We start from the raw sequence: 27,902 nt of genomic DNA, 5'->3' as shown, positions 1-27,902 counted from the left end.
CATATGTGTACCAGGGAATGTTTGCAAGAATGTTTATAGCAGCAGAGTTCCTGACAGCGGAACAACTGGAAGTAACTCAGATGCCCACTCACAGGAAAATGGATAATAATTTGGGCTTTTTTGTACAATGAAGTAATACGCAGCAGTGAAAAAAAAATCTATAAGACGTGCAACAAAACGGGTAATTTCAAAACATAACGTTGGGTGTGGGAGGAAAGCAAGTCCCAGAAAACTGCTTACAGGTTAGGGTGATGTTATTTTTGTGAATGCTGTATCATTGGAACATTCACATACAAGTTATAAAGTTGGGGTTTTTTTTAGGTGGAAAGATTTTGTTGGTTTGCCTGGAAGATAAAGACCTTCAGGACCATGTGGGAAACTAAATTCCAGGTCTCATTTTATTTTGATCGGTGTGACAGGGTCAGTGCTTATTACCAAAATGATTTTTGGAAGATGTCATGCCCTTGTCCTTTCGTGTTTGAGGTGATGAACTGATACTGGCTGCCTTAAAAACTTTTGAGGCCCAAGTCATCTGGTCCTTGTACTGTAGAAGGGGGCTCATTTTTAATGTAACCCACTGGAACCATGTCTTCCAATGACTGTCCTTCTTTGATTTGGTTAGTCTTTGTTTATAAATATGGGGGTCCAGTCTGACAAGTGTAGACGTTTGGTTTGTCCACATCTCCCTTGTAAGCGTGGTGGGTGTAGGCTTCCTAGGGTGAATGGGCCTGGGAGGTCATCCAGTCAAGGTGGGTGGTGGGAACGGGAGGGTTTTCTGAGACCTAGGATGCTTTGTTGTCTGTACCAGGTAAATATTCTGAGTAAACGCCATAGTCTGCTACACTGGTGCGCTTCCTAAGCTTCCTTAATCTGTGCCCTGTACTACTTTCCTGTTGCTGCTATAACAAATTACAACCATCTCGTTGGCTTAAAAGAACAGATTTATTCTTTTCCAGTCTGGAGGCCAGAAGTCTCACTGAGCTAAGATTAAGGTGTCCACGGTGTGCTTCCTTCTCGACCCTCTGGGGGAGGATCCATTGCCTTTTCCAGCTTTTAGATGCCGTCCTCGTGCCTGTGGCCTGTGTCCCACTGTGTTTTCTCTCCGCTTCCATCACCACATAGCCTCCTTCCGTCTAATTTCCTGTGTCCCTCTCGTACGGACCCTTGAGGTTAGCTGTCCCAGCGCGTTTTCTCCTCTGGCCTCTGCCCCTGTGTTTGTTGGGGGCCCTGGGCGTTGGCGGGAGCATCACCAGGTAGACAAGGGTTTGCTCACCCCGCCCGCCCCCGCCCCTGCCCCCCGGGAATGGGAGCCTGTCTTCCTGGGCTTGGAGCCTGGCTGCCACACTCTGCTTAGTCGCCAAGCAGAGCCCACGGCGAGGCGGTGCCGGCTCAGTTCCGGAGTTCCTTCATCATGTCTCTTGCTAAATAGCCTTGAACTCCTCTTCCCGGGGACTCGGAGACCCCGGGATCTTCCGGGATCCCCCTCCCCGCCGACCTGACCCGGGGCCACTGCCCGTGGCCAGCCGTGCCCCTTCCCCTGGGGGCACTTCCGCACTTGGGGTCCTTGCAGCTACCACGTCCGTCCCCTGACCCTTCTGATCCTTGCGCTCAGCGTCGGTCTTTGCTTAGAAAGCTGGGCCCGTGGAGTCCCACGGCTGTGTTCCTTCTCGGCTTGGTTGCCTCTGGGCTGGCAGTTCTGTGCTTCAGGGCCTGACGGCGGCTGCGCCCGTTCTTACGGAAGTGTGGGGCTCGTCCTGGGCAACTCCTGCCCCGACCAGAGGCAGCCGGACCCCGGGTGCTTTTTATTCTGCGTGATTTATTTGTCTGGTGAATATTTGCCTGGGCTGAGGTCTTGCACAGCTCAGGCCCTGGGCGTCCCTTTCTTATAGAACACACATTAAAGAAGTAACAAGTAAATGAGAAAGGTAATCTCCAGTAGTGAAAAGTGCCTGGAAAGCAGTAACACAGGGCGATGGGAGAAACGGGGATACAGGATCGTGGAAGACCTCTTTGAAGAGGCGGTATTGTTTTCATTTATTTAATTAAGAATGTTGATATCTGTATATATTCCAGCAAGGTTAGTTAACACCTCCGTTGCCTCACATGATTACAGTGTTTTGTGGTGGTGAGAACATTTCAGCTTTACTGTCTTAGCAGCTTTCACGTCTGTGATACGGTGTTGCTCACTGGAGTCGTCACGCTGCCCGTCACAGACCCGAGCTTAAGGGGTGATGTTTTCGTTAAGTCCGTAGTGACAGGGACTGCAGAGCGCTCTGTAGACACAGGGAGTCAGGTGCAGAGCCCTGAGCGCGGCGGGCAGCTGCCCGCCCAGGAGCTGGGGCCAGGCCACGGGGAGCAGCGGAGCCCGGTGCGGTGGGCAGAGTGCTGCTTGCTCGCCTCAGGCTGTCCACGTCCTCATCCCCAGAGCCTCCGGATGTGTCCCTTCACAAGGCAAAAGGGACTCGGCTGTGATTGAATTATGGATTCTGAGATACGGAGATAATCCTAGATTACGTCGGGGGTCCAGTGTAGCCCCAAGATCCTCGTGACAGGGACGCAGGAGGGTCAGTGAAGAAGGAGCTGTGAGGATGGAGGGGGATGGGGAGAGTGCGTGTGTGTGTGAGTGCGTGTGTGTGTGTGTGTGTGTTTGTGCGCGTGGCCAGCAAGACAGAAGTCATGGGCTCGTATAACGTAGTCTCCGTGGTAACGCCCCGTCCCTTCTTCCTGGTTCTGTTCATTGGAGCTACATCCTTGGGTACAGCACACACACGAGGGGAACTGATTCCACGACAGAGTCCATACAGGGAGGGAAGGATCTTTGCGAGTCACTTCATAAGCAGCCTCCCGCAGCCTTTAATGCGTTATTGTTGAGTAACAGTAACGAATAGGATAATCTCCTCCTCACTCTTTTCCTGAACTCCTGCTTCCCAGAGCTCGGGGTTCCTCGGACCTCTGATAGCAACAAGCCCACTCCCTTCTCGGGGCCCTCTTAGCCTGTGAGTGTAGGACATGATGATACAGATAGGCTTTTCCTACTATTTTATCTTTATATTTTCTAGAAATGTTCCAGTGGTGCCTGATCTCTGGATGGCATTTTTCTCTGCCACCATATGCATTAAACATTTTTTTGTACATTATTTGGTCATTTCAGTGGGATCCTGAGTAATAAGGGTGATACATTTATGGACACAATTCACGCTCTCAGAACTGGAAGGCCTCGTTCTGTGTTTTCAAGGAAGCTCTTGTGTCCTGGGGTGGAATTGTTGGTATTTCCACAGGTAAAATGTTAAGTTGATGTAAAAACTGTTCTTTTGCTCCTTCAAAGAGTTAATCTTTCATCTCTTGAGATCCAAAGCTTCTTCCGTTCAGGTTTTAAACAATACTTTGTTTTAATTGATCTGGGGGGGGAAGTTCAGCTTGATCTCAAGAGTAGTAAGATTTGACAGATTCAGCCCTAAAGATGGAATTTAACTGCACTGTGAATTGTGACGTGGAATTTTGGAGGCCTAAACTAAACCAGTAATTATGTTTTAACCTCTACCATTTAAAAATAGATTTTATTTACCTTTCGGTATCTGAGATAGTTTTAAAGCTAGTAGAAAGGCATACAGTTTTTACAGTTTCATTTCTATGAAGGTGTTTCACATATACCCTTACAATGCTAAGGACTTAATTGAGTGAAAAGTTGGGAAAATAATCTTGGGAAATTGAGGTTTCTTTTTTTCTTTTTTTTTTTTACTAGAAATACATTATAAATACTTAAACTTACACTTTAGAAGCCTAGGACGTTCGGCTTTGAGGTGGTAGGAAAATTTTGTTTTGGAACAAGATTAAAATGGTTAATTTTGGTCTGAGTTTCTCCTGCCCACCTAGGGGCCATCTTCCTATATAAGCAAAGTCATTATAAGTTTTTGTTTCTTATTGACCAAGAGTTATATTTGATTACTCATGTCTGCACAGTCTCATATAATAGCAGCTTTGTTTTTCTATTTAAAAATGCTTTTTCATAGAAAGATAAACATTTTCGGTAACTCTGCCAGGAACAGGAGGGGAGTGGTGAGCTGTGTTTTTATATAAAACTTAGAGGGGAAGAAAAGAATGCCATTGTTTAAGTTGTGGTACAGTTGCGATTAGCTTTGCTGCAATTACAATTATTTAAGGGAGTTAAAGTATCCCGGCTGTGATGGTAGTAGAACAAGCAAATGCCTTTTTATGTTATTATACAAAGCAGAAAAATAGAATAGCATTTTAGAACATAAAGATACATAAAAGGAAAAAATATAAAATAGAAAAATTTATACAAATGTGTGAGAGAAAGGACGGTTTTGAAACGGTGCAATAAATAAAAGAAGATGATAAAAGCAGTCTTGGGCTGACGCCAGAGGCACTTGGTCTGGGACACTGTTGTAAATCGCTTAGGTTTAAATGTACTAACAGTTGCAGCAACAAGCCAGAGTGAAAGACATCAAAGTCAGAACTTTGAAAAAATGTGAATAATGAAACATTAAGGGATCGAGCAAACTTAAGTTTCATGGAATGCTGAAACCTGTGTGTCTGTGTTTACGTTAACTCTTTAAAGTATGCTAGTCTTTTACTTAAAGCTTCCCGTCACCACTCTGCAGACCTGGAACATGTGGCTTTATAGAAAAGTACCACCTGGTTCTGAGAGTAACAGGTATGATGAACTTGGACCTGTGGTTTTAGGTCAAATGCTAGATCCCAAAGAAAGTGTGCGTAAGGTAGAAAACATTAACATTCCTATGCTAGAGTCGTATAATTCGCCGTGTGGGTGCCGCCACAAAGAAGTATTAGCTTTGCTTCACTTATTACATGCACTCAGAATTTTAAATGGTGGCAACTCTCAAAGCGTGGTCCATGGAAACCCTGAGGGTTCTGGAGACTATTTTAGGGGTCCGCAAGGTCAAAACTATTTTCATAATAATATTATGATGGGGCTTCCCTGGTGGCGCAGTGGTTGAGAGTCCGCCTGCCGATGCAGGGGACACGGGTTCGTGCCCCGATCCGGGAAGATCCCACATGCCGCGGAGAGGCTGGGCCCGTGAGCCATGGCCACTGAGCCTGCGCGTCCGGAGCCCGTGCTCCACAACGAGAGAGGCCACAACAGTGAGAGGCCCGTGTACCGCAAAAAAAAATAAAAATAAAATAATAATAATAATAATAATATTATGATGTTATTTGCTTTTATCACTGGATTGGCATTTGCACTGATGGAGAAAAGCAACAGTGGGTAAGACAGCTGGTGCGTCCACAACAAGTCAGGGCAGTGGCCCCAAATGGTACTAGTTGGTCGTCACTATGTTCTTACCACTGTGCACTCACAGTGAAAAACAAACGCCAGATTTAATTAAGACTGTGTTTGATGAAGCAGAGAAGACAATTCATTGCATTAAATCGTAACCACTGAGGGCATGTCTTTCTGCTCTCAAGTCCTTGTAACATAGAAGATGTGGGATGTACTCAGCACTTTGCCAGGTATCAGAGCAATTGCAGGATTATGTGTTTCGAGAACTAAACCAGCTGCCTTTTTTTCATAGGGTACCTTTTGTACTTCTAAGAATGACTGACACATAAACAGTGTTAATCCAAATTAGGTGATGTTTGGAAAACATCTTCTCAGATAATTGAAGTGAGCCTGTCACTTCAAGGACAGCAAGCAACCATAGTGTTGGCAGTGATAAAATCCAAGCCTTCAAGCAGTTACTAGAATCTTGAAGACCTTGTATCTGCCGCTGTGAGGTAGCCACTTTCCCTTTTGGATGACATCAGTGGTGTTACTAACAAACATGATTTTGTTGTTGTACCGTGAAATGTGTAAACATTTGGAAAACCCGCATAACTCATTGAAGCACAATTTTCCACGTGACCAGTGCCTGGAACTACAAAATCATACTGGGCAAAGGGCCACATGGAGTGCAGAGGAGGCCCGTGATTGTGATGTAATAGAGTCTGGAAGGCTCATGCATAAGGCCTCAGAGTGCACATTGCAACTCACCTCTAAACAGCTACCACCTGTAGCTATCTGGTGTTGAGTTGATGAGTCTCCACAATTCGCTGAAAAAATATGACTCCCTCTTCCCAGTTTATGTGAGGCCTGATTTTCTTCCTTTAGTTCAACCAAAGAAACATATCCCAACAGGCTGAACACAGAGGCACACTGGAGAGTGTGCCTACTACAGCCAGAACTGAAAGATATCAACAAATTTGTAAAACAATATAACTCTTCCCTCTAAAATTATTATTCTGGAAACTATATTTTTCATTTTATGAAAAATGTTATTTTAACATATTGGTTATTTTAAATTAATTAATAAAAATTTCAAATTTTTTAATTTTTTTTTTTTTTTTTTTTTTTTTTTTTGCGGTACGCAGGCCTCTCACTGTTGTGGCCTCTCCTGTTGCGGAGCACAGGCTCCGGACGCGCAGGCTCAGCGGCCATGGCTCACGGGCCCAGCCGCTCCGCGGCATGTGGGATCTTCCCAGAGTGGGGCATGAACCCGTGTCCCCTGCATCAGCAGGCGGACCCTCAACCACTGCGCCACCAGGGAAGCCCAAATTTCTTAGTTTTAATTTCACTGCTACAGATATCAATTAAAAGGAGTCGCATAAGAACTCTTTGAGGTCCTCAGTGACTTTTAAGAGGACGAAGGGGTTCTGACACCAAAGGTGTTAGATTGCTATTGGTCGGTATTACTGTAGTCAGCACAGCGAACAGCTCAGTGCAAATAAAAGTCAGTTTTAATTTTCTCCAATCACTGCGCCGTAGTGTGATACATTGCAACTAGCTTTTCTGTCTGTTAAACAGAATTTCTTGCCAAGTCTGTAACTCCCAAGGCCTTTTCAGTTATTAAAAGACCAGTTTAAGACTCCTTTGTCATATCAGATTTGAATCTCACCTTTTTCCTTCCCTAGTGCCAGCCAGGGGTAGCTGAGTTGATGTGGGGATGGGCAGTGTGTTCTTTCATCCCCTCCACCCCGCCTCCCCTCCCTCCCTCCCTCCTTCCCTCCCTCCCTCCTTCCCTCCCTCTCTCCCTCTCCGTCTGTCTGTCTGTCTCTCTCTCTCTCTCCCTCTCCGCCCCCCCCCACCTTGGGACGTGGACTGGTTTACTTCTGGGGGGAGACCCACCTTTTCCAGTGTGTGCGGCTGGGAGCAGAAAAAAACAAGGGAAGGGGGCAATGTGTTCTGCTCGATTGTCCACATTGTTGCTGCTTCTCAGGCGGACACTTCCTGGCATCCTTACCTCTTTGGGTTAAGCACACAGATGTTGCGTGTCTCCAGGGGCACAGTTGGTGTGACCCACAGCCTTTACCGTGCGGTCGGCTGGATTATCAGCGAGGCAGCTGAAGCCCAGCTACCTGCAGTGAGGGCCACTTGCCCCCTAGGAAACTCACACTCCTTGCAGACCAGGCAGTGGGGGCTCTGCAGCGGCTGCCCCCTGACTGCCCCCCGACTGCCCCCTTGCTGTGTTCTGCCATCTCTCCTCATTGCTGTTCATTCCCTGATTAGATCGACACGAAAGCTAAACCAGCCAGTCAGCTGCCTGAGCTGGAGGGTATCTTTTCAGTGTCCGTATCTGCACTTGATTCTCTGAGAGGCTTGCTTCACTAGGCTGTAGACTCCCTACTCCTGTTTTTCTCTTCTGTCTTGATAAGACAGTTTTTCTTTCTTTTGTCCTCTTTTATATAATATTACACATACACATATACTATACATGCGCACACACAGGGAGGGGCAGATGGGACAGTAGGGATGGCTGGTAGCTCTATTTCGGCCACCTCTTAAGCTCTACACAGATACATTTCCAGTTGTTGGAAGTTTTCCGTAGAATGCGGACTTCATACTTTTTCTTCAGCTTTGGGCACTAGACGTCAGTTGGAGGCAAGAAGAAACAAATCACACCCACCATCCTCTTATTAAACTGTGATCTCAGAATGTTGCTGGCCAGCTGGGATTGCAAGATTCATAGATCCATTTATCATTAATTAATCATAATTATAATTTTTGAGCTTCTGTTTTATGAGAGGTATTGGGCTAGGAGCAAGGGATATAGTGGGAACTCTAGGGACACAGTCCCTAGTGTATTAATTTCATTATTGAGTGGGGACTGGCGCGAGCAGGTAAAGAAATGGATCCGCAAATCCGAAATCTGATAAGGGTGATGATCAAAAAGAATAGGGAGGGGCTTCCCTGGTGGCGCAGTGGTTGAGAGTCCGCCTGCCGATGCAGGGGACACGGGTTCGTGCCCCGGTCCGGGAAGATCCCACATGCCGCGGAGTGGCTGGGCCCGTGAGCCATGGCCGCTGAGCCTGCGCGTCCGGAGCCTGTGCTCTGCAATGGGAGAGGCCACAGCAGTGAGAGGCCCGCGTACCGCAAAAAAAAAAAAAAAAAGAATAGGGAGCTATCAGGACGAATAATGGTGGCGTGCCACTGTGATTGGGTGGGGCTGTTAGGGACTGTGTCTTTGTGTAAGTGACATTCGAGCTGGGACCCAAAGGTGAGTGTGCGCACCCGGCACCCCTCAGCAGCACTGCAGGCAGAGCAAAAGCCTTGAAGGTCCCTGTGGTTGGCACGTGGGGGAGAGTAGCTTGAGCTGGACCCCCGCATGGGCTGTGGGTCCTGCAGGACCCCAGCTATCTTGAATTTTGAAGTGCATTGACAGGCAGACCCTTAATCTCAAGTGCAGTGGCAAGGCATTGACAGATTTGAGTAGGGAAGTGACAACTAATTTATGTTTGCTAGAGATTTCCACTGTGAGTGGAGTCTGGTTCCTGTCTAACACTCATTTTCCATACAGTCACAGTGGAATGTACTCTGCTTTCCCCACCAGATCCTACCTCATCTCAAAACTATGCGTTTCCTCATCCACATCGGCAGAACTTGAGATTGTGGGCAAAGGGTCTTTAAATTCCCACAGGGAGGTGATGGCTGACAGTGATGGCCAGCTTGGTCTGGTCTCGGAAGTAATTCTGATGGTTACTGTTTTTTCCAGGACCCCTTGCATCCAGCTGTTAAACTTTTTCCTGTGCGAGGAGTTTGTCCTTTCTTCTCCCCAAAGACAGAACTTTCTCCTTTGGGAACAGGGCAACTAGGGTGATGGCTGCTTTAAGACAGGTCCTTTTTGCACATGTTAACAAACGTGTCGATCCACATTTTTCATCACAAACCACACTGTGCCTGGAAACCTCACTGAGTTTGCGCTCTCGTCCCTTGTTCGCTGCTTGCCGTGCTCAGAATTAACTTCTGCCTTTTCTGCATCCACCCAGGCTTTCTTAACCCTGTGGCCACTGCCTCCGTTCAAGTCCTTTTCTTCTTGTACTTTGACTGTTTTTGAAGAAATGCCAAAGGGGGTGGCATTTAGTCAGAAATGTGTATTCTCTACTTGAGCAGAGGTGGTAATTCTGCTTTGGTGTTATCTTTAGGCATCAGTTAGATCTTACGTGTGTGCGATGTGATGTCTGTCGTCAAGGAGAAACTAACGTGTCCTCTCCCTGGAATGTCAGTGGAGGGTCTGAAGGAGAATCAGGACATAAACTACCATTTATGGGCTATTTTCTGTTTTCCAGAGATAGCGTGAAGGTCTTTTAATGGTTACTTTAATTTTCACAATAACCCTATGTAGTAGGTACTATTATTATCCTAGTCTAAAGATGAAGGAACTGAGGTTTAGGAAGTTATATTAGTTCCTTTAGGCTGCCTTAACAGAATACATAGACTGGGGACTTATAAACAGCAGAAATGTATTTCTCATAGTTCTGGAGGCTGGGAAGTCCAAGATCAAGGCGCCAGCGGATTGGAGGTCTGGTGAGGGCCTGTTTCCTGGCTCATAAACACCCCTCTTTTTGTTCTGTGTCCTCACGTAGTGGAAGGGGGAAAGGGGCCGTCTGGGTTTTCTTGTATAAGAGCACAAACCTCATCCAGGAGGCCTCTGCCCTCCTGACCGAATCACCTCCCAAAGACCCACCTCCTGGTAACGTCACATTGGGGGAGTAAGTTTCAACATATGAATTTGAGGAGAAACATAAACATTCAGTCCATTGCAAAAGTTAAGTAAATTGTCTAACTGGCAAGTAAGGTGCAGAACTGGGATTTAAACTCAGATGTATTTGGATCCAAGGCTCTTAATAAATTAAATTGATGCTTCATTTTTAACAACTGTGAGAATGTTGTAAATTCTTCACGTTTATTTTTCTTTGCCCTTGTCCTTTGCCCCCATGTGAATAGCCGTAAAATCCCTAAAACATTGTGGACCTGAATGCTTCTCTTTGGGGTCAGCAAGAAAAACAACAGCTGGGAAGTTTTGATTGAACCCACGGACGGGGAGCTTGCGGATACGGAGGGCCAGCTGTATTCCCTGCTCCCCACCCTCCCCAGTTTATATAAGGGATTTGCGCATCTGCAGACGTTGGTACCCACAGGGGCTCCTGGAACCAATCCCCTGCAGCTACCGAGGGGTGACTGTCTATCCCATCCTATAGCAGGCTTGGGGGTAGGGGCAGTAGTGGTGGCTACTGGGAAGGGATGGAGTCTTTTGGGCCCGAGGAAGCAACAAAGTAACCTGCACGGAGCAGTGCCAGGTCTGCGGGGATTTCTTAGCACTAGAGCGGTGCCCTCCTAACTGGTTTCCTGTTTCCAGAGCAACTCCTGCCCCCCGCCCCCCATCTCTACAAGGAAAATGGAGGGAAGCACAAATCCGGCCTTGGATTTCCTCTTTAATGGCTTTTTGGGAAGGGTGAGGTCTAAGCCTCTTAGCATGAATCATCCATCTGTATTTGGGAACCTAAAATAAGAATTTTTAACCTTCTTGGGATCATAGGTCCCTTTGAGTTTTTGGTGAAAGTTTCGGGTTACTTTCCTAGAAAAATACATGCAAACAATTTGCATAGGGCTTCCAGGAGGCTGCAATCTGCTGAGAGCCATCCACCCCATAACGTGGACCCTAGACATGAAGTTTGCCACTTTTTAAAGACAGCTGATGCCATATTTTGTTCCTAAAAGACTTTCTTTTTAAAGCTGTAATTACAGTGCTTGCTTGTTAAAATACAAACTGTTGGGTTGGCCAAAAATGCCTTCGGTTTTTAAGTAAAAATAAAAGACGGGTTTTTCATTTTCACCAAGAACTTTGTTGAGCAACGTATTCACCCTTTTGCTCCACTACCTTCTGCCATTTTTCAGGCAACTTCATAATTCCATCTTCCCAAAACTTTTCATCTTTTTGAGCAGAGAACTGTTCCAGGTGCCTTTTACAGTCTTCCAGGGGATTGAATTTTTTTTCATTAAGAGAATTTTGTAAAGGCCAGAATAAATGGAAACCTGAAGGTGCAATGTCTGGTAAATCTGAACTTCCCAGCCAAGCTGTAACAGTTTTTGCCTGATCATCAAAGAAACATGCGGTCTTGCATTATCCTGATGGAAGGTTATGCGTTTACTGTGACTAATTCTGGACGCTTTTCGTCGAGTGCAGCTTTCAGTTGGTCTAATTGGGAGCGGTACTTGTTGGAATTAATAGTTTGGTTTTCCAGAAAGAGCTCATAATAGAGGACTCCCTTCCAATCCCACCATATAGACAGCATCACCTTCTTTGGATGAAGACCGGCCTTTGCTGTGGTTGGTGGTGGTTCATTGCGCTTGCCCCACGATCTCTTCTGTTCCACATTGTTGTACAGTGTCCACTTTTCATCACCCGTCACAATTTATTTTAAAAATGGAATGTTTTCGTTACCTTTCAGTAGAGAATCGCATGCAGAAATATGATCGAGAAGGTTTTCTACGCTTAACTTATGTGGAACCCAAACATCAAAGCGATTGACATAACCAAGCTGGTGCAGATGATTTTCAACACTTGATTTGGATATTTTGAGTATGTTGGCTATCTGCTGCGTGGTATAACGTTGATTGTTCTCAATTATTGTTTCTATTTGATTGCTATCAACTTCAACTGGTCTACCTGACTGTGGAGCATCATCCAGCGAGAAATTCCAGCACGAAACTTCACAAAGCACTTTTGACACATTCGATCAGTCACGGCACGTTCTGCATACACTGCACAAACCTTTTTTTTGCGTTTCAGTTGCATTTTTACCTTCCTTGAAATAATAAAGCATAATGTGCTGAAAATGTTGCTCTTTTTCTTCCATCTTCAATGTTAAAATAGCTACACGAAAATTCACCAATTTTTTTTTTTTTTTTTTTTTTTTTTTTTTTGTGGTATGCGGGCCTCTCACTGTTGTGGCCTCTCCCGTTGCGGAGCACAGGCTCCGGATGCGCAGGCTCAGCAGCCATGGCTCACGGGCCCAGCCGCTCCGCGGCATATGGGATCCTCCCAGACCGGGGCACGAACCCGTATCCCCTGCATCGGCAGGCGGACTCTCAACCACTGCGCCACCAGGGAGGCCCCACCAATTTTGATAAGTCTTTTTTTAAACGCACGCTGATACGATAGCTGTCACATACAATCTAACAAAATTGTTTCGAATGAAGTTAAAGACAACTAAGTGCCACTAGAGCCATCTTACGGAAAAAACTGAACAAAACTTTTGGCCAACCCAATACAAGCAAGCCTAGAATGCAGTGGACTGCTCCTTGTACGCTGAGACCTGCCCAAGTTTCATGATCTCACACCACCCCATCTGCCATTCGTGGTAACATCCACCATCACTCTGATAAAAATTGAGCAGTTCCCAGCTTTTCAATTAGTATTGAAATACAAAATTTTTTTTAATGGCAAATCCAATCATTTCACTTATGAGGGCAGGAATGAAAGAGGTATGTACAAATATTGGACAGTTTATATACTTCTGGAGTGAATAATTCAAGTTCACTTTTTGTTGAATCACTAACACATTACAAAGAAACTTTAATGCCGTGGCTACTCCCTCTAGAATATTGTTCTGGGAACTAAAGGAATCTGATCTGTGGAGAAAGTTCTGGGAAGTGATTTCAAATAGAATCAGTACACAGTCAACCAGAATCAAAAGGTTGATGGTTTGTTGCTTTTTATAATTTATCTTAAGCCTAAAAACTGTTTTTGGTGCTTATAACCACTTTATCCCATGTCCGTTGTAAGAATCTTTGTAGCAATGCTGCAAGCACCCTGGCCTGACTTGCAGGCAAAGTACCGGGGGCTCCCAGTGGCCTCCTGTGGAAAGGCTCCCCCCGCCCCGCCGCTTCTGGCTGTATCCCTGGAGTAAAGTTACAGCCTCAAAGCTCTGTTTTTGACTGTGCTTACAAGCACAAGTATACCCATAAACTCACGCCATAGGGAAGGGGGGTCTAGAGGCAAAGACATTATAAGGATCTCTCCTTTGACCATGAAAAAGTAATTGCAAGTTAGATGAACTGTTCTTTATAACTTCAAAAAAAATTAAGATCAGGTAGAAACACTGACCAAAATGGATCTCGCCAGCCACATGAGCATAATTACTCATGAAAATTCAAATATAAAGGTTCTTAGACTCTCCTCCTGGAAGTAAAAAGTGATTTTTTTTTCCTTTTTAATAGTATTGCCCAAGGGAACTGGATGCTACCTTGTTAGAGGCCAGAATTAATTTACATTAACTGACCAACTCAGCCTTCTAGTTCCTACAAGAAATTCTTAGAAGTTCTAGGTCAGTCATTGCAAACATTGTTTTAAATGCGTTTCTGAGCTTGTAAGAAAGGGAAATCACTTGTTTTAGAAGTGAAGTGGAAACCAGACGCTCTGCAGGTAACTGCCTGCTTGAGCTTCTGCTGTGTCTGTGCTGGAGCCGTTGGCCAGAGCTGGGGTTGCGGGTCACTGTCCTGACATTCCAGCTGCACGAACGGCTGGGAAACACAAAACACAGACGACAGCTACTCTCCTGGGGTTACTCTGTTAGCGACTGGGAAGGAGTGGAAGACGCCAAGTCGCTTTCTAGGGAGATGGTGAAGAATCTGGTCGGCCTCATCCTGGGATTAGGTAGGAACAGAAGAAAATCTACTCTAAGAATTTGTAACCACGAATCTGTTGGTCCATGGCTTGGGGTTTGAGTTTTTTATCTGCAAAATCCAAGAGTCCTGAGCTGTGAAATTAGCCAAGGAGCTCTAGTGCCCTCGGAAGCAAATAAAAAAGTATTTCTGAAGAGGTATATCTCTCACCCAGGACTCCCTCACATAACGCCCCAGGCTACAGAGCATTTGAGAAAACAGCTTCCCTTCAGCCTGCAGTCAGCAGACACCACCAATAGCAAGATTAAAACCTAGGCACTCTATATAATACATGTGTTACGGCTTATGAAGTAAGTACGCTTAAAGTGGTATTAGCTTGAAGGAAGGCCTCAATCATAAGAGCACTAGGTGCTAGGAAAACAGAACAGAAAGATTTGTCAAACTCTTTGAACTATAGGAATAAAAAGTACAGTCATTAAAAAAAACACCCAGAAAACTCTGTGGCTAGGTTCCTCAGAGATTAGACACAGCCTAAGACAACGAGTAAATAAGATAGATTTCGGGAAAATTCCCAGAATGCAGAGAGAGAAGAGGTTAAGACATGCCAGCTCAGTTTTTCATGGAATATGGGATCCATAATGCTTTGCATAAGAATAAAGGGCTAAGAACTTTTGCCTTACTAAATATTAAACGTGTAGATAAAACTATAGTTACGGCATCGGCTTAGAAAGACAAATCAGGGAACAGAATAGAGAGCTCAGATGCAGACGCTTGTATGTGAGAGTGTCATAAGTAACAGGTAGTAATATTACCTGTCAGTGTGAAAGGATTAAATGTTGTGTCCTTTTGGAAAAAGATAAAGGTCGAGAGCTCCTCATGGGTGTGGGTTCAGACTTCACTGTTCAAAGTAAAGCGGTAGAACTTTAAAGAAGTCACAGGAGAATCTCGTTATTACATTAGGATAGGGAATGTTTTATTAAGAAAGAAAATGCACAGCCATAAAGAAAGAGCTAGATGTTGGCTGCATTCAAATGACTTCTGTTTGCCTAGGGCCACCAGTTATTTATTTAAGGTAGGATCAGCAATGGACTGATAGTCCAAAAGCTGGACCGGTTTTGGTGCAGTAGGTTATTTCTCACTTAGTCATCACTTGCAGGAGTTTGCCTTAGGGATGCGTGACTCTCCTTCCTGAGGCGTTTGGGGACCCAGCTTCCTTCCATCTGGTGCCTTTGCTGTCTCTTAAGCCCTGCTCTTAACCCACATCCTGGTGGGGGAAACCAGCCGGTTTCCTCACTGAGAACTTACACTTACCGTCCTCGCTTGACAGCTGATCACACGCGTTCACCAGGCTGCAGGGCGACGGGGGAGTGGACGGCCTCGGAAGTGCGGCCCTTGACCCGTCGCTGCTGTCCGGCCGCAGGGAGTCCCCGTGGAGGGAGAGGGTTGGTGTCAGAGGGCAGCTGCCTGCCGCAGAAACTATCATGAACAGGGAAACCTTAGGGGGACTGCATTTCACATCCGTGTCACTGGCAAAATGTCTGCTGATGCCAAGTATTAGCAAGGGTTCTGGGGCCACGGGGAACACGCTGGGGAACACGCACACACTTTCAGGCACCCAGGCAGGACAGGAAGGAGTCACGTGAACGGATATTTAATAGCAAAATGTGCTAAGGGCCAGAGTGTTCCTCAATTGAAAAGTGGATATATAAACTACTGTTGATTAATATGATGGAATATTGTTCAGCTGTCAGAATGAATGAACTGGATCCACATGTATCAACACAGATATGGCAGATTGTATTGAATGAAAGCTCCAGTCGTAGCAGAAACAGTGCCACTTATGTACATTTAAAACGATAATAGAACGTGTTGTTTTTTTAATTGAAGTATAGTTGATTGACAGGGTTTCAGGTGTACAGCAAAGTGATTCGGTTATACATATACATATATATTTGTCCCATTTGTTTATTTTTAACATCTAAAATTTTTGAAAATGGTTTCATTATTAATGTTCCATTTAAAAACACTTTAGACATATAAAAAGTAAGAAAATATAATAAATAAGCTGCATACCCAGCATCAAAATTAAAGCGATATTAACCTCGTATATTTGCTTCAGATACCGTATGAAGTAAATCATAAGAGGTGTGGCTAAAGGCCCATGCTGAAACTGCTGGATATATTATTCCCATACACACTTTCATATTTTTAAACATATATACATCCATAAACAGTACGTGCTATTCTGTTCACAGTTGCCAAGACATGGAAACAACCTAATTGTCCATCAACAGAGGAATGGATAAAGAGGACGTGGTACATATACACAGTGGAATATTACTCAGCCATTAAAAAGGAATTCAATTTTTGCCATTTGCAACAACATGGATGGACTTGGAGGGCATTATGCTGAGTGAAATAAGTCAGAGAAAGACAAAAGCTGTATGATATCACTTGTGTGTGGAATCTAAAAAACACAACAAACTAGTGAATATAACAAATAAGAAACAGCCTCGCAGATATAGAGAACAAACTAGTGGTTACCAGTGGGCAGAGGGAATGGGGAGGGGGAGGGGTTAAGAGGTACAAACTATTAGGTATAAAATCAGCTACAAGGATATTGTACAACACAGGGGATGTAGCCCATATTTCATAATAACTAAATGGAGTATGACCTTTAAAAATCGTGAATCACTATATTGTACACCTACAACTTATACAATATTGTACATCAATTACACTTCAGTAAAAAAAAGGAAAATATTCAGAGTAAACAGTAGTGCACTATACACAATGACTAAAATTGTTTAAAAACACACATGAAAACCACTTTTGGCATTCCTTAGCATTAGAAGCATCACCTGAAAGGAGGGCAGAGATGGAAAGAGGGAGGGGCAGGCACATGCCCTCACTTCCAATTTCCTAGTGGACGGAGTGAACGGACAGCGAGTCCTCTGTCACCTTCACGCCACCAGCAGTGCAGGTGGTCTGATGTGCCACCCTGTACTGAGCACTGTGAAGTGAGCGCTAAAGTGCGCGGCAGCAAAAATGGACAAAAATGTCTTCCTTCTCATCTCTCAATTAATGAATAATGAAGAGGGACAAATCATATTTTAACTTAAACAGATCTCCTGAATCTCCCCTTTGTGTGATTATGCCCTCTTAGCTCTTTCCCCCGTTACCTTTCTAAATAGAAAGGTTAGAAGCACTTACTCTTGCCATATTTTGTTTCCAAATTGCCTCTGAGTATCTTTCTTCTGGGATGGGTGTTTATTTCATTTAATATTTTATGAATCAGTAAAACTCCGTTTAGAGTAGCGTACCTTTTCTTTTGTCCCCAGTCATTTGTATGATGTACGTGTGGGGCAGGATCACCTAAAGAAAGAAGGAATAAAGTAAGATAAGAACAGAAAAATATTAGAAGACAAAAATGGTAAAAACTAATGAATCTAAAAGGTGTTTCTTTGAAAACACGGTAAAATCAGTATTAGTTAACTAACGTAGGGATGAGGGGTGAAAATAAAGTTACAAACACCAAATAAGAGATGGTAACGAAGAAAAAAATATGGAGTAAATTCAAAGACTTCTAAGAGACTGTTTTGCTTAAGTAGCTTCAGGTAGCTTTTTTTTTTAAAGCCAGACAAAAATGGATAATTTTCTAGGAAATAGTATTTTCTGCAACTGATACTAGGAGAGATAGAAACACCTAATTGGAGAAATTGCTGTAAACAAACCAGAAGAAATAAAATACCAAACTATATCAGAGACAGCTGGTTTCTCAGGGGAATGCCATCAAATATTTAAAGAAGAGATCACTCCAGTGGTATTTAGATGTTCCCAGAGCATATAAAAGGTAGAAAGCTTCCATAATTTTAAAATAACGAAATGAGTATAACATTGATATCAAGACCCAGCAAAGGCAGGACCAAAAGAAATGTCTGTCTTAATTATGAATATTGATGCAGAAATTCTAAATAAAGTATTGGCCAGTGGAATTCCCTGCACATTAGAAGAACAGTGCATCGTAACACATGAAGTTCATTGTGGGTTGGATGGGTTAGTATTTGGAAATTTATAAAGAGCACTCATAGTAAACGGGTCAGATAGGAAAAACAATATGTATATACTGAAAAACATTCTGTGAAATGGAGCATTCATTCTTTAAAAATACTCTTGATAAATTTAGAATGCCTGGGTCCTGATTTCACGAGATAATACTTATCTGTGGTGATGTGAAGCCAGAATTTATCACGTTAAAAACAGGAACAAAACAAGAATGTCGGCTCTCATCAGTTTTATAAAATTGTTTTCTGGAGGTGTCAGCCAAGAAAATTAGCCCAAAGAGGGAGGTTAGTAGTAGAAAATGGAGAGGAGGACATACAGTTAGCACTGCTACCTCTGCTCTTTGTTGTTTTCTTGTTTTTCAGTTTTAAATTTACCGTTCTCTTTCTTGTCCCTTTTTTTCTCTTGAGCTAAAGTGTTTTTTTTTTTCTCCTTTTGGAGAAAGATTAAATTATTCTTTTTAAAAGAGGGTCCCAGCCATTAGAATACTTTCACTTTTGTAATCTTTACACAATATAGTGTGTAATTTTCAGCTCTTCTAGGTTGTCATTGTGATGCATGGATCTTCTTTTAATACCGAATTCCCTCCTCTCCATGTTTTTAAATAAAGGAGGGAGATAGCAGTGTGTGTGCGTGTGTGTGTGTAGTGTCTGTGCACACGTGCCATTTCTAGATTGGGTACTATGATAAACACAGCAGAGATTCAAACCACTGTGCTTTTTAATACTCATAATAGAAGGCAAAAGGATTTTACAGCTTTGGTTTATTTAATATCATCATTTAGGTAACCTTGATTGTGGTTTTCAGTTTACCTCTACACATCATTGAGAGGTTTAAAACAAATGATTGCATTGAGATTGGTCAAGCTTTATTTATACTTTTGTTTTTGAACCTTCATTTAAGGCAGTTTCTACTGTACATGTACCGAAATTAGATTACTGATCCCAGATTTCCTTATAGAAATTGAACATTTATTTTCAAGATGTGAATGTAAATGAAGGTACCTATAGCTTTCCTATAAGCCTTGGTTACATATACAAATGATTTTTATTTTAACTGACTTCTTCCGATTAGAAATGTAATTACAGAAAACAAACCCTTATGGACACTATTTAATAGAGCATAAACGTATATACATTTTGAGTTGTCCCTTTTTTTCTTAATAGTGTATTTTAAACATTTTAGCACATGCCATTCTTTTTTAGGATCTTGGTTTTGAATAGTTGCATATTTTTCTATCATATGAAATTAATGTAACCAGAGTCTCCCCTTCTCCCCAGACTTTTTTTTTTTTTTTACCCCTAGGTCCTTTCTCTCCTCAATTCCTTCCAGTTTTGCTCTCTTCTTGTTCTTCAAGGGAGAAAAAATGAAGTACACTTTTATTATGGGGTTGAATCTGAAGAGGGAAATGTTTTTTTAAAATAAATGAGATTTTGCACATTTGGTGATCCATAATGTTTAGTAAGGGATGCTGTTTGCCTTATTGCTAAAGCCACGACTTTGGTTATATATTTGTCTATTGGATTCCAGAATGTTACCCCTCAGGGAAACTTGCCAAACTGTATATCAGAGTGAACTTTTTCTGGGGTGTAAAGGGAAATGACATAGTGGATAACATGAAGTGATGCCATGTCATCCAATATAGAAGGCACTAGCCACACATGGATGTTTAAACTTAAAAATTCAGTTCCTCAGGCCCACTAGCCACAGTCCAATCACTCAGTCCAGGAGCCACGCAGCTGGTGACTCAGCGTAGCGAACAAGCAGAGTATGGGTCCAGCATCAGAACGTGCTGTTGGGCAACCTTGGGGTCACAGCTGTACATGTTACCTGTTTTTATAATAGAGTTTTTACGTCAGTTTGGTTTTAAATTTTTGTTCCTAGTATTATAAATACTAGTAAAAAGCAGAATTCCAAGATGTTTGGAAACAGTGAACAGTTCAAAATTATTTAGAGTAATTTTTACTTTGCTAACCAACTTAAATTTTAAAATTATGTACTGAAGTAAAACACATCTAGACAAAGGGTTGCCAGCATCCTGAAATTCTAGGAGAACATTTAAAATATTCTTGATTTAGTACAAAGTCCAGGGACGGGCAGGGGAGGGTGGGCTCTTGTATCCTTGAGTTGAGGGTCTTGGAAGGATGATGGAGAAAGAGGAAGCTGTTTTTAAAAGACACTCAGAAGAAGCAAATTAAATGGAGAAATAATGTATTTATTTGGGGCAGGTAGTTTTAGGTTATAATTATAGCAGTTTGATAAATCTAGAAAAATTAGAAGCCATAGGAAGGGAAAAAAACCAAGAGGGGGAGGGGTGAACAGGAACCGTCAATCATCCTGTTGTCAGTGGCAACAGCCGTTGTGATTTGTCACCTCTCTATCCAGCCTCTTTTCTGTCATATTCATTCAACAGTGAATGAGGTCAGCGGAGAACGCAGACGAGATCTGAGAGGCCAGTGGGGTGATTAAGTGCCCTGAAGCTAAGCCAGATGGCCTGAGTTTTAAATCCCAACTCTGCCATTTGTGGGACCATAGCCAGTTATTTAACTGTGTATCTGTTTATCTGTAAAACTGGGACAACGACAGTGCTATCTACCTTTTAGTGTTCTTGTGAGGGTCACGGAATTAAAATGCTGAACTCATTGAAGACCATGTTATGAAGAGTCCTGATAACTAGGCTGAGGTAATACAGGCACATGAGCTTCGGGGCTTATTGTTGCAGGAAGGCAGACACTTAAACAGGTAGTTGCAATAAAGTTAGATACGTTTTATGAGCGGGTAAGTTTAGTATTCTATGATAGTATATGTTCAGGTGACCTAATTCTTTTTTTTTCTTTTTTTTAATTCTTGATAATTATTTAAGCAAAATTAATTTAGCTTTTAGGACAGTTGGTTTCATTTTAGATTATATTTTGTTAGTTTCTTCAAATCACCTGTTACTTGTTTCATGGCTTGTATTCCATAAAAATTGTTTATTTCCATAATATGATAAATGTTGAAAGCTTCCAAGATATTAAGTAAAAATGTTGCCCTGATAATTCTGGTAATGTCATAAGTGTCAAAACTCTTTCCCTGAAGCTTTATGTTAGGTACCAGGTTGCCAAAAAGGTAATAGAATCCTCTCTTAGCAATAGCATATGCCTAATCAAAATAAAATCTATCTTCCAGACTTTTTACAAGAGAGTTTGGTTAGCTTTGAGCATAACTAAAAGAGTATTTCACTTGATACCTGTTAAAAACAGGAAACCATGAGGTACAACTGTTTTTCATATATAGTGGGGGGCAGTCTCCTCAACTGGAAATAAGAAGAGGCTAAAGTAAGTTTTCAAGCATAAAAATCTCAGGGCACCGAGACTGGTTCAAGGTGGCGGAGTAGAAGGACATGCGCTCACTCCCTCTTGTGAGAACACCAGAATCACAACTACCTGCTGAACAGTCATCAACAGGAAGACACTGGAACTCACTAAAAAAGATACCCCACATCCAAAGACAAAGGAAAGCCACAGTGGGATGGTAGGAGGGGCACAATCACAGTAAAATCAAATCCCATAATCACTGGGTGGGTGACTCACAAACTGGAGAACACTTATACCACAGAGGTCCACCCACTGGAGTGAAGGTTCTGAGCCCCACGTCAGGCTTCCCAAACTGGGGGTCCGGCAACGGGAGGGGGAATTCCCAGAGAATCAGACTTTGAAGGCTAGCGGGATTTGACTGCAGGACTTCAACAGGACTGGGGAAAACAGAGACTCCACTCTTGGAGGGCACACACAAAGTAGTGTGTGTGTTGGGGCCCAGGGGAAGGAGCAGTGACCCCAGGGGGAGACTGACCAGACCTACCTGCTAATGTTGGAGGGTCACCTGCAGAGGCGGGGGGTGGCTGTGGCTCACCATGGGGACAAGGACATTGGCAGCAGAAGTTCTGGGAAGTACTCCTTGGTGTGAGCCCTCCCAGAATCTGTCATTAGCCCCACCAAAGAGCCCAGGTAGGCTCCAGTGTTGGGTCGCCTCAGGCCAACCAACAAACAGGGAGGGAACCCAGCCCCACCCATCAGCAGACAAGTGGATTAAAGTTTTACTGAGCTCTGCCCACCAGAGCAACACCCAGCTCTACCCACCACCAGTCCCTCCCATCAGGAAACTTGCACAAGCCTCTTAGATAGCCTCATCCACCAGAGGGAAGACAGCAGAAGCAAGAAGAACTACAATCCTGCAGCCTGTGGAACGAAAAACACATTCACAGAAAGATAGACAAAATGAAAAGGCAAAGGACTAAGTACCAGATGAAGGAACAAGATAAAACCCCAGAGAAAAAACTAAATGAAGTGGAGATAGGCAACCTTCCAGAAAATGAATTCAGAATAATGATAGTGAAGATGAGCCAGGACATCAGAAAAACAATGGATCAAGAAGATGCAAGAAGTGTTTAACAAAGACCTAGAAGAATTAAGGAACAGAGACCTAGAAGAATTAAAGAAAAAAAAAACAGAGATGAATAATACAATATCTGAAATGAAAAAATATATTAGAAGGAATCAATAGCAGAATAACTGAGGCAGAAAAACGGATAAGTGACCAGGAAGACAGAATGGTGGAATTCACTGCCATGGAACAGAATAAAGAAAAAAGAATGAAAGGAAATGCAGACAACCTAAGAGACCTCTGGGACAACATTAAATGCACCAACATTCTTATTATAGGGGTCCCAGAAAGAGAAGAGAGAGAGGACCCGAGAAAATATTTGAAGAGATTATAGTCGAAAACTTCCCTAACATGGGAAAGGAAATAGCCACCCAAGTCCAGAAAGTGCAGAGAGTCCCAGGCAGTATAAACCCAAGGAGAAACACGTCGAGACACCGAAACACATAGTAATCAAATTGACAAAAATTAAAGACAAAGAAAAATTGTTAAAAGCAACAAGGGAAAAACGACAACATACAAGGGAACTCCCATAAGGTTAACAGCTGATTTGTCAGCAGAAACTCTACAAGCCAGAAGGGAGTGGCAGGATATACTTAAAGTGATGAAAGGGAAGAACCTACAACCAAGATTACTCTACCCAGCAAGGATCTCATTCAGATTCAATAGAGAAATCAGAAGCTTTACAAACAAGCAAAAGCTAAGAGAATTCAGCACCTCCAAACCAGCTCTACAAGAAATGCTAAAGGAACTTCTTTAAGTGGGAAACACAAGAGAAGAAAAGGACCTACAAAAACAAACCCAAAACAGTTAAGAAAATGGTAATAGGAACATACATATTAATAATTATCTTAAATGTGAATGGATTAAATGCTCCAACCAAAAGACACAGTCTCGCTGAATGGATACAAAAGCAAGACCCATATATATGCTGTCCACAAGAGACCCACTTCAGACCTAGGGACACATACAGACTGAAAGTGAGAGGATGGAAAAAGATATTCCATTCAAAGGTAAATCAAAAGAAAGCTGGAGTAGCAATACTCCTATCAGATAAAGTAGACTTTAAAATAAAGAATGTTACAAAAAACAAGGAAGGACATAATGATCAAGGGATCAATCCAAGAAGAAGATATAACAATTATAAATATATATGCACCCAACATAGGAGCACCTCAATACATAAGGCACCTGCTAACAGCTATAAAAGAGGAAATCAACAGTAACACAGTAATAGTGGGGGACTTTAACACCTCACTCACACCAATGGACAGATCATCCAGACAGAAAATTAATAAGGAAACACAAGCTTTAAATGACACAATAGACCAGATAGATTTAATTGGTATTTGTAGGATATTCCGTCTGAAAACAACAGATTACACTTCTTCCCAAGTGCACACGGAATATTCTTCAGGATAGATCACATCTTGGGTCACAAATCAAGCCGGTAAATTTAAGAGAATTGAAATCATATCAAGCATTTTTCGGACCACAGTGCTATGAGATTTGAAATTTACAGGGGAAAAAAACGTAAAAACACAAACACATGGAGGCTAAAGAATACATTACTAAATAACCAAGAGATCACTGAAGAAATCAAAGAGGAAATCAAAAAATACCTAGAGAGAAATGACAACAAAAACACGATGATCCAAAACCTATGGGATGCAGCAAAAGCAGTTCTAAAAGGGAAGTTTATAACAATACAATCCTATGTCAAGAACCAAGAAAAATGTCAAATAAACAATGTAAGCTTACACCTAAAGGAACAAGAGAAAGAACAAACAAAACCCAACGTTAGTAGAAGGAAAGAAATCGTAAAGATGAGAGCAGAAATAAATGAAATAGAAACAAAACAATAGCTAAGATCAATAAAACTAAAAACTGGTTCTTTGAGAAGATAAACAAAATTGATAAACCTTTAGCCAGACTCATCAAGAAACAGAGGGAGAGGACTCAAATCAATAAAACTAGAAATGAAAAAGGGGAAGTTACAACAGATACCACAGAAATACAGAGCATCCTAAGAGACTACTACAAGCAACTCTATGCCAATAAAATGGACAACCTGGAAGAAATGGACAAATTCTTAGAACCTTCCAAGTCTGAACCAGGAAGAAATAGAAAATATGAACAGACTAATCACAAGTAATGAAATTGAAACTGTGATTAAAAATCTTCCAAGAAACAAAAGTCCAGGACCAGATGGCTTCACAGGTGAATTCTATCAAACATTTGGAGAAGAGCTAACACCCATCTTTCTCAAACTCTTCCAAAAAGTTGCAGAGGAAGGAACGCTCCCAAACTCATTCGATGAGGCCACCATCGCCCTGATACCAAAACCAGACAAAAATACTACAAAAAAAAAGAAAATTACAGGCCATTATCACTGATGAATATAGGTGCAAAAATCCTCAACAAAATACTAACAAACAGAATCCCACAACACATTAAAAGCATCATACACAATCAAGTGGGATTTATCCCAGGGATGCACGGATTCTTCAATATGTGCAAATCAATCAATGTGATACACCATATTAACAAATTGAAGAATAAAAATGATACAGTCATCTCAGTAGATGCAGGGAATCAGACTCCCTGACTTCAGACAATACTACAAAGCTACAGTAATCAAGACAGTATGGTACTGGCACAAAAACAGAAATATAGATCAATAGAACAAGAGAGAGAGCCCAGAGGTAACCCCACGCACATATGGTCACCTTATTTTTGATAAAGGAGGCAAGAATATACAATGCAGAAAAGACAGCCTCTTCAGTAAATGGTTCTGGGAAAACTGGACAGCTACATGTAAAAGAATGAAATTAGAACACTACCTAACACCATACACAAAAATAAACTCAAAATGGATTAAAGACCTAAATGTAAGACCGGACCCTATAAAACTGTTAGAGGAAACCATAGGAAGAACACTCTTTGACATAAATCACAGCAAGATCTTTTTTAACTCCCCTTCTAGAGTAATGGAAATAAAACCAAAAATAAACAAATGGGACCTAATGAAACTTAAAAGCTTTTGCACAGCAAAGGAAACTATAAACGAGACGAAAGACAACTCTTAGAATGGGAGAAAATATTTGCAAACGAATCAGCGGACAAAGGATTAATCTCCAGATCTCCAAAGAAGACATACAGATGGCCAAGAGCCACCTAAAAAGCTGCTCAACATCACTAATCGTTAGAGAAATGCAAATCAAAACTACAATGAGGTATCACCTGACACCTGTTAGAATGGGCATCATCAGAAAATCTACAAACAACAAATGCTGGAGAGGGTAGGGAGAAAAGGGAACCCTCTTGCACTGTTGGTGGGAATGTAAATTGATAAAGCTCCTATGGAGAACAGTATGGAGGTTCCTTAAAAAACTAAAAGTAGAATTACCTTATGACCCAGCAATCCCACTACTGGGCATATACCCAGAGAAAACCATAATTCAAAAATACACATGCATCCCCATGTTCATTGCGGCACTATTTACAACAGCCAGGTCACGGAAGCAACCTACGTGCCCATCGACAGACGAATGGATAAAGAACATGTGGCACATCTATACAATGGAATATTTGTCAGCCAAAAAAAGAAACGAAATTGAGTTATTTGTAGTGAGGTGGCTGGACCTAGAGACTGTCATACAGAGTGAAGTAAGAAAGAGAAAAACAAATATCGTATATTAACACATTTATGTGGAATGTAGAAAAATGGTGCTGATGAACCGGTTTGCAAGGCAGAGATAGAGACACAGATGTAGAAAACAAACATATGGTCCCTAAGAGGGGAAAGCAGGGGCGGGGGGTGGTGTTGGGATGAACTGGGAGATTGGGGTTGACATATATACACTAATTTGTATAAAATAGATAACTAATAAGAACCTGCTGTATAAAAATATAAAATTCAAAAAAAAATTTAAGGGCCCCTGTGTAAGAGCTGAAATAGATTAAACTTAGGTGCCAACAGTTACAAATTTGTCAAAGCTCCCCTCATTCTTAGCTATCATTCTAGGTTTTTTAAAGGAACTCAGTCTTCTAATGCATTAAAATGTATTCTTGCCTTTGTGTTTTTTTGGTCATGGTGATGGGAAATGGACAAAATTATCTTGTATTAATAGAATTTTACTGATTTTACAAAATGAAAAACTGAAGCTGAATAGTTATGAGAGATGTCTGTAGTTATGAGAAATCCCTTTGTTTTGTAGAAATTTGAATGGGTGGGGGGAAGCTGACTATTTGGAAGAAAAAATAGCGAGGAGAAGAAGAAGCGAAGGGAACTGTGTGCTCCATGAGGTCTTCCGGGAGCGCTGGCCCTCGGTCTGCACGACGCCTGGTTCTTTGCTCTGGGTGGTTATTACACACCAAATTGTCAGAATATGGCTGCCAGCTTCTTGCTTTGCTTTAATCATAATTTATGTTTTTAGCAGGTATATAACCTACAGCCGCTGCTCGAAGTATTGAAGCAATTATGTTTTAGAAATTAAAGATTTTATAAAGCTAATGTTTGTTTGGGGAACAGAGTTTAGCTTTGGCGTGAGTTCTATTTAATGATGATCCCCCCCCCCCCAGTTTGACTTCATGTTACAAACACTGAAGCACAGTAATAGATGAATTAGGCACGCCTATTTGTCATCTGTAGGTTTACAGAAACATGTTTAGAATGTTCAGTAGATCAGTTGCTGTTGAAATGATCCAAGTAGTTGAATGTCTCAGGTTGCTTGCTGGCAGGTGAGCTTATGTGCATTTGCTTTCCTTCCAGATTCACGAGAAACTTCACTACTACGAGAAGCAGAATCCCACGCCCATCCTCCAGGGTGCGGCAGCCTTAGCTGGTGACGTAAGTGTGCCTTTCTGAGCTCAGGGGGACTCGTCTTCCGCGGCCCCTTGGGTACAGGATTCACCCTAGTGCAGACAGAGGCGTGTGATCCTAGGAGTGAAAACCGAAAGAAGTTGCAAATATCTCCAAAAGGCCTGTCATCCCTGAGTTTACGCTGACACTAGGCTGATTTTTGTTCACTTTCCTGTCCTAAAGATTTTGCATGGAGATAACCCTCTTGTCCTGCCTTGGTAACTACGAAATAGAAATTTTAGTCTGTGCCTCTGTGGGGAGAGATGCTATCAGCTGTTAGAGTCCAAGAAAGTCACAGGCAAGAGAAAAGCTTTGGAGAAATAGAGACAAGACGGCTGTATCGCTGGCAGTCCTGAAACTGACAGACGCTAGCATAGGAATGAGGCGGACGAAATACGTAAAAAGTCAGGGTTGTTTTTTAAATGGATTGTAAAGCATAGTAGTGATTTATGGATATTAGACCTTTCCAAATTACCTTCATAATTTGAGCAGCAGTTGGCATTGATGGAGTAGTTAATTTCCCGTAGCTATAATTTTATTTTAAATCTGGGTCAGGGAACTAACTTGCTGTTTCTTACTGTTAACTTCTGGACTCAGCTGAACTGAGCACAGACCTGGATGAACTACAGGGGACAC

General features: G+C 42.3%; 1 protein-coding gene across 1 annotated transcript in view; it reads left to right on the top strand.

The window, feature by feature from the left end:
• MPP7 (MAGUK p55 scaffold protein 7) overlaps positions 1-27,902 on the top strand; it is a gene marked incomplete at its 3' end in the record, with an annotated part of 263,678 nt that overhangs the window by 127,063 nt on the left and 108,713 nt on the right. Inside the window, exon 5 of the mRNA XM_079701252.1 lies at positions 27,177-27,254. Coding sequence (XP_079557378.1) covers positions 27,177-27,254 — 78 coding nt within the window. The remainder of the gene's footprint in view (positions 1-27,176; positions 27,255-27,902) is intronic.

This window comes from Hyperoodon ampullatus (genome assembly GCF_949752795.1).
Source record: "Hyperoodon ampullatus genome assembly, chromosome: 3".
NCBI lineage: Eukaryota > Metazoa > Chordata > Mammalia > Artiodactyla > Ziphiidae > Hyperoodon > Hyperoodon ampullatus.
This window is presented reverse-complemented; position numbering and strand designations above follow the sequence as displayed.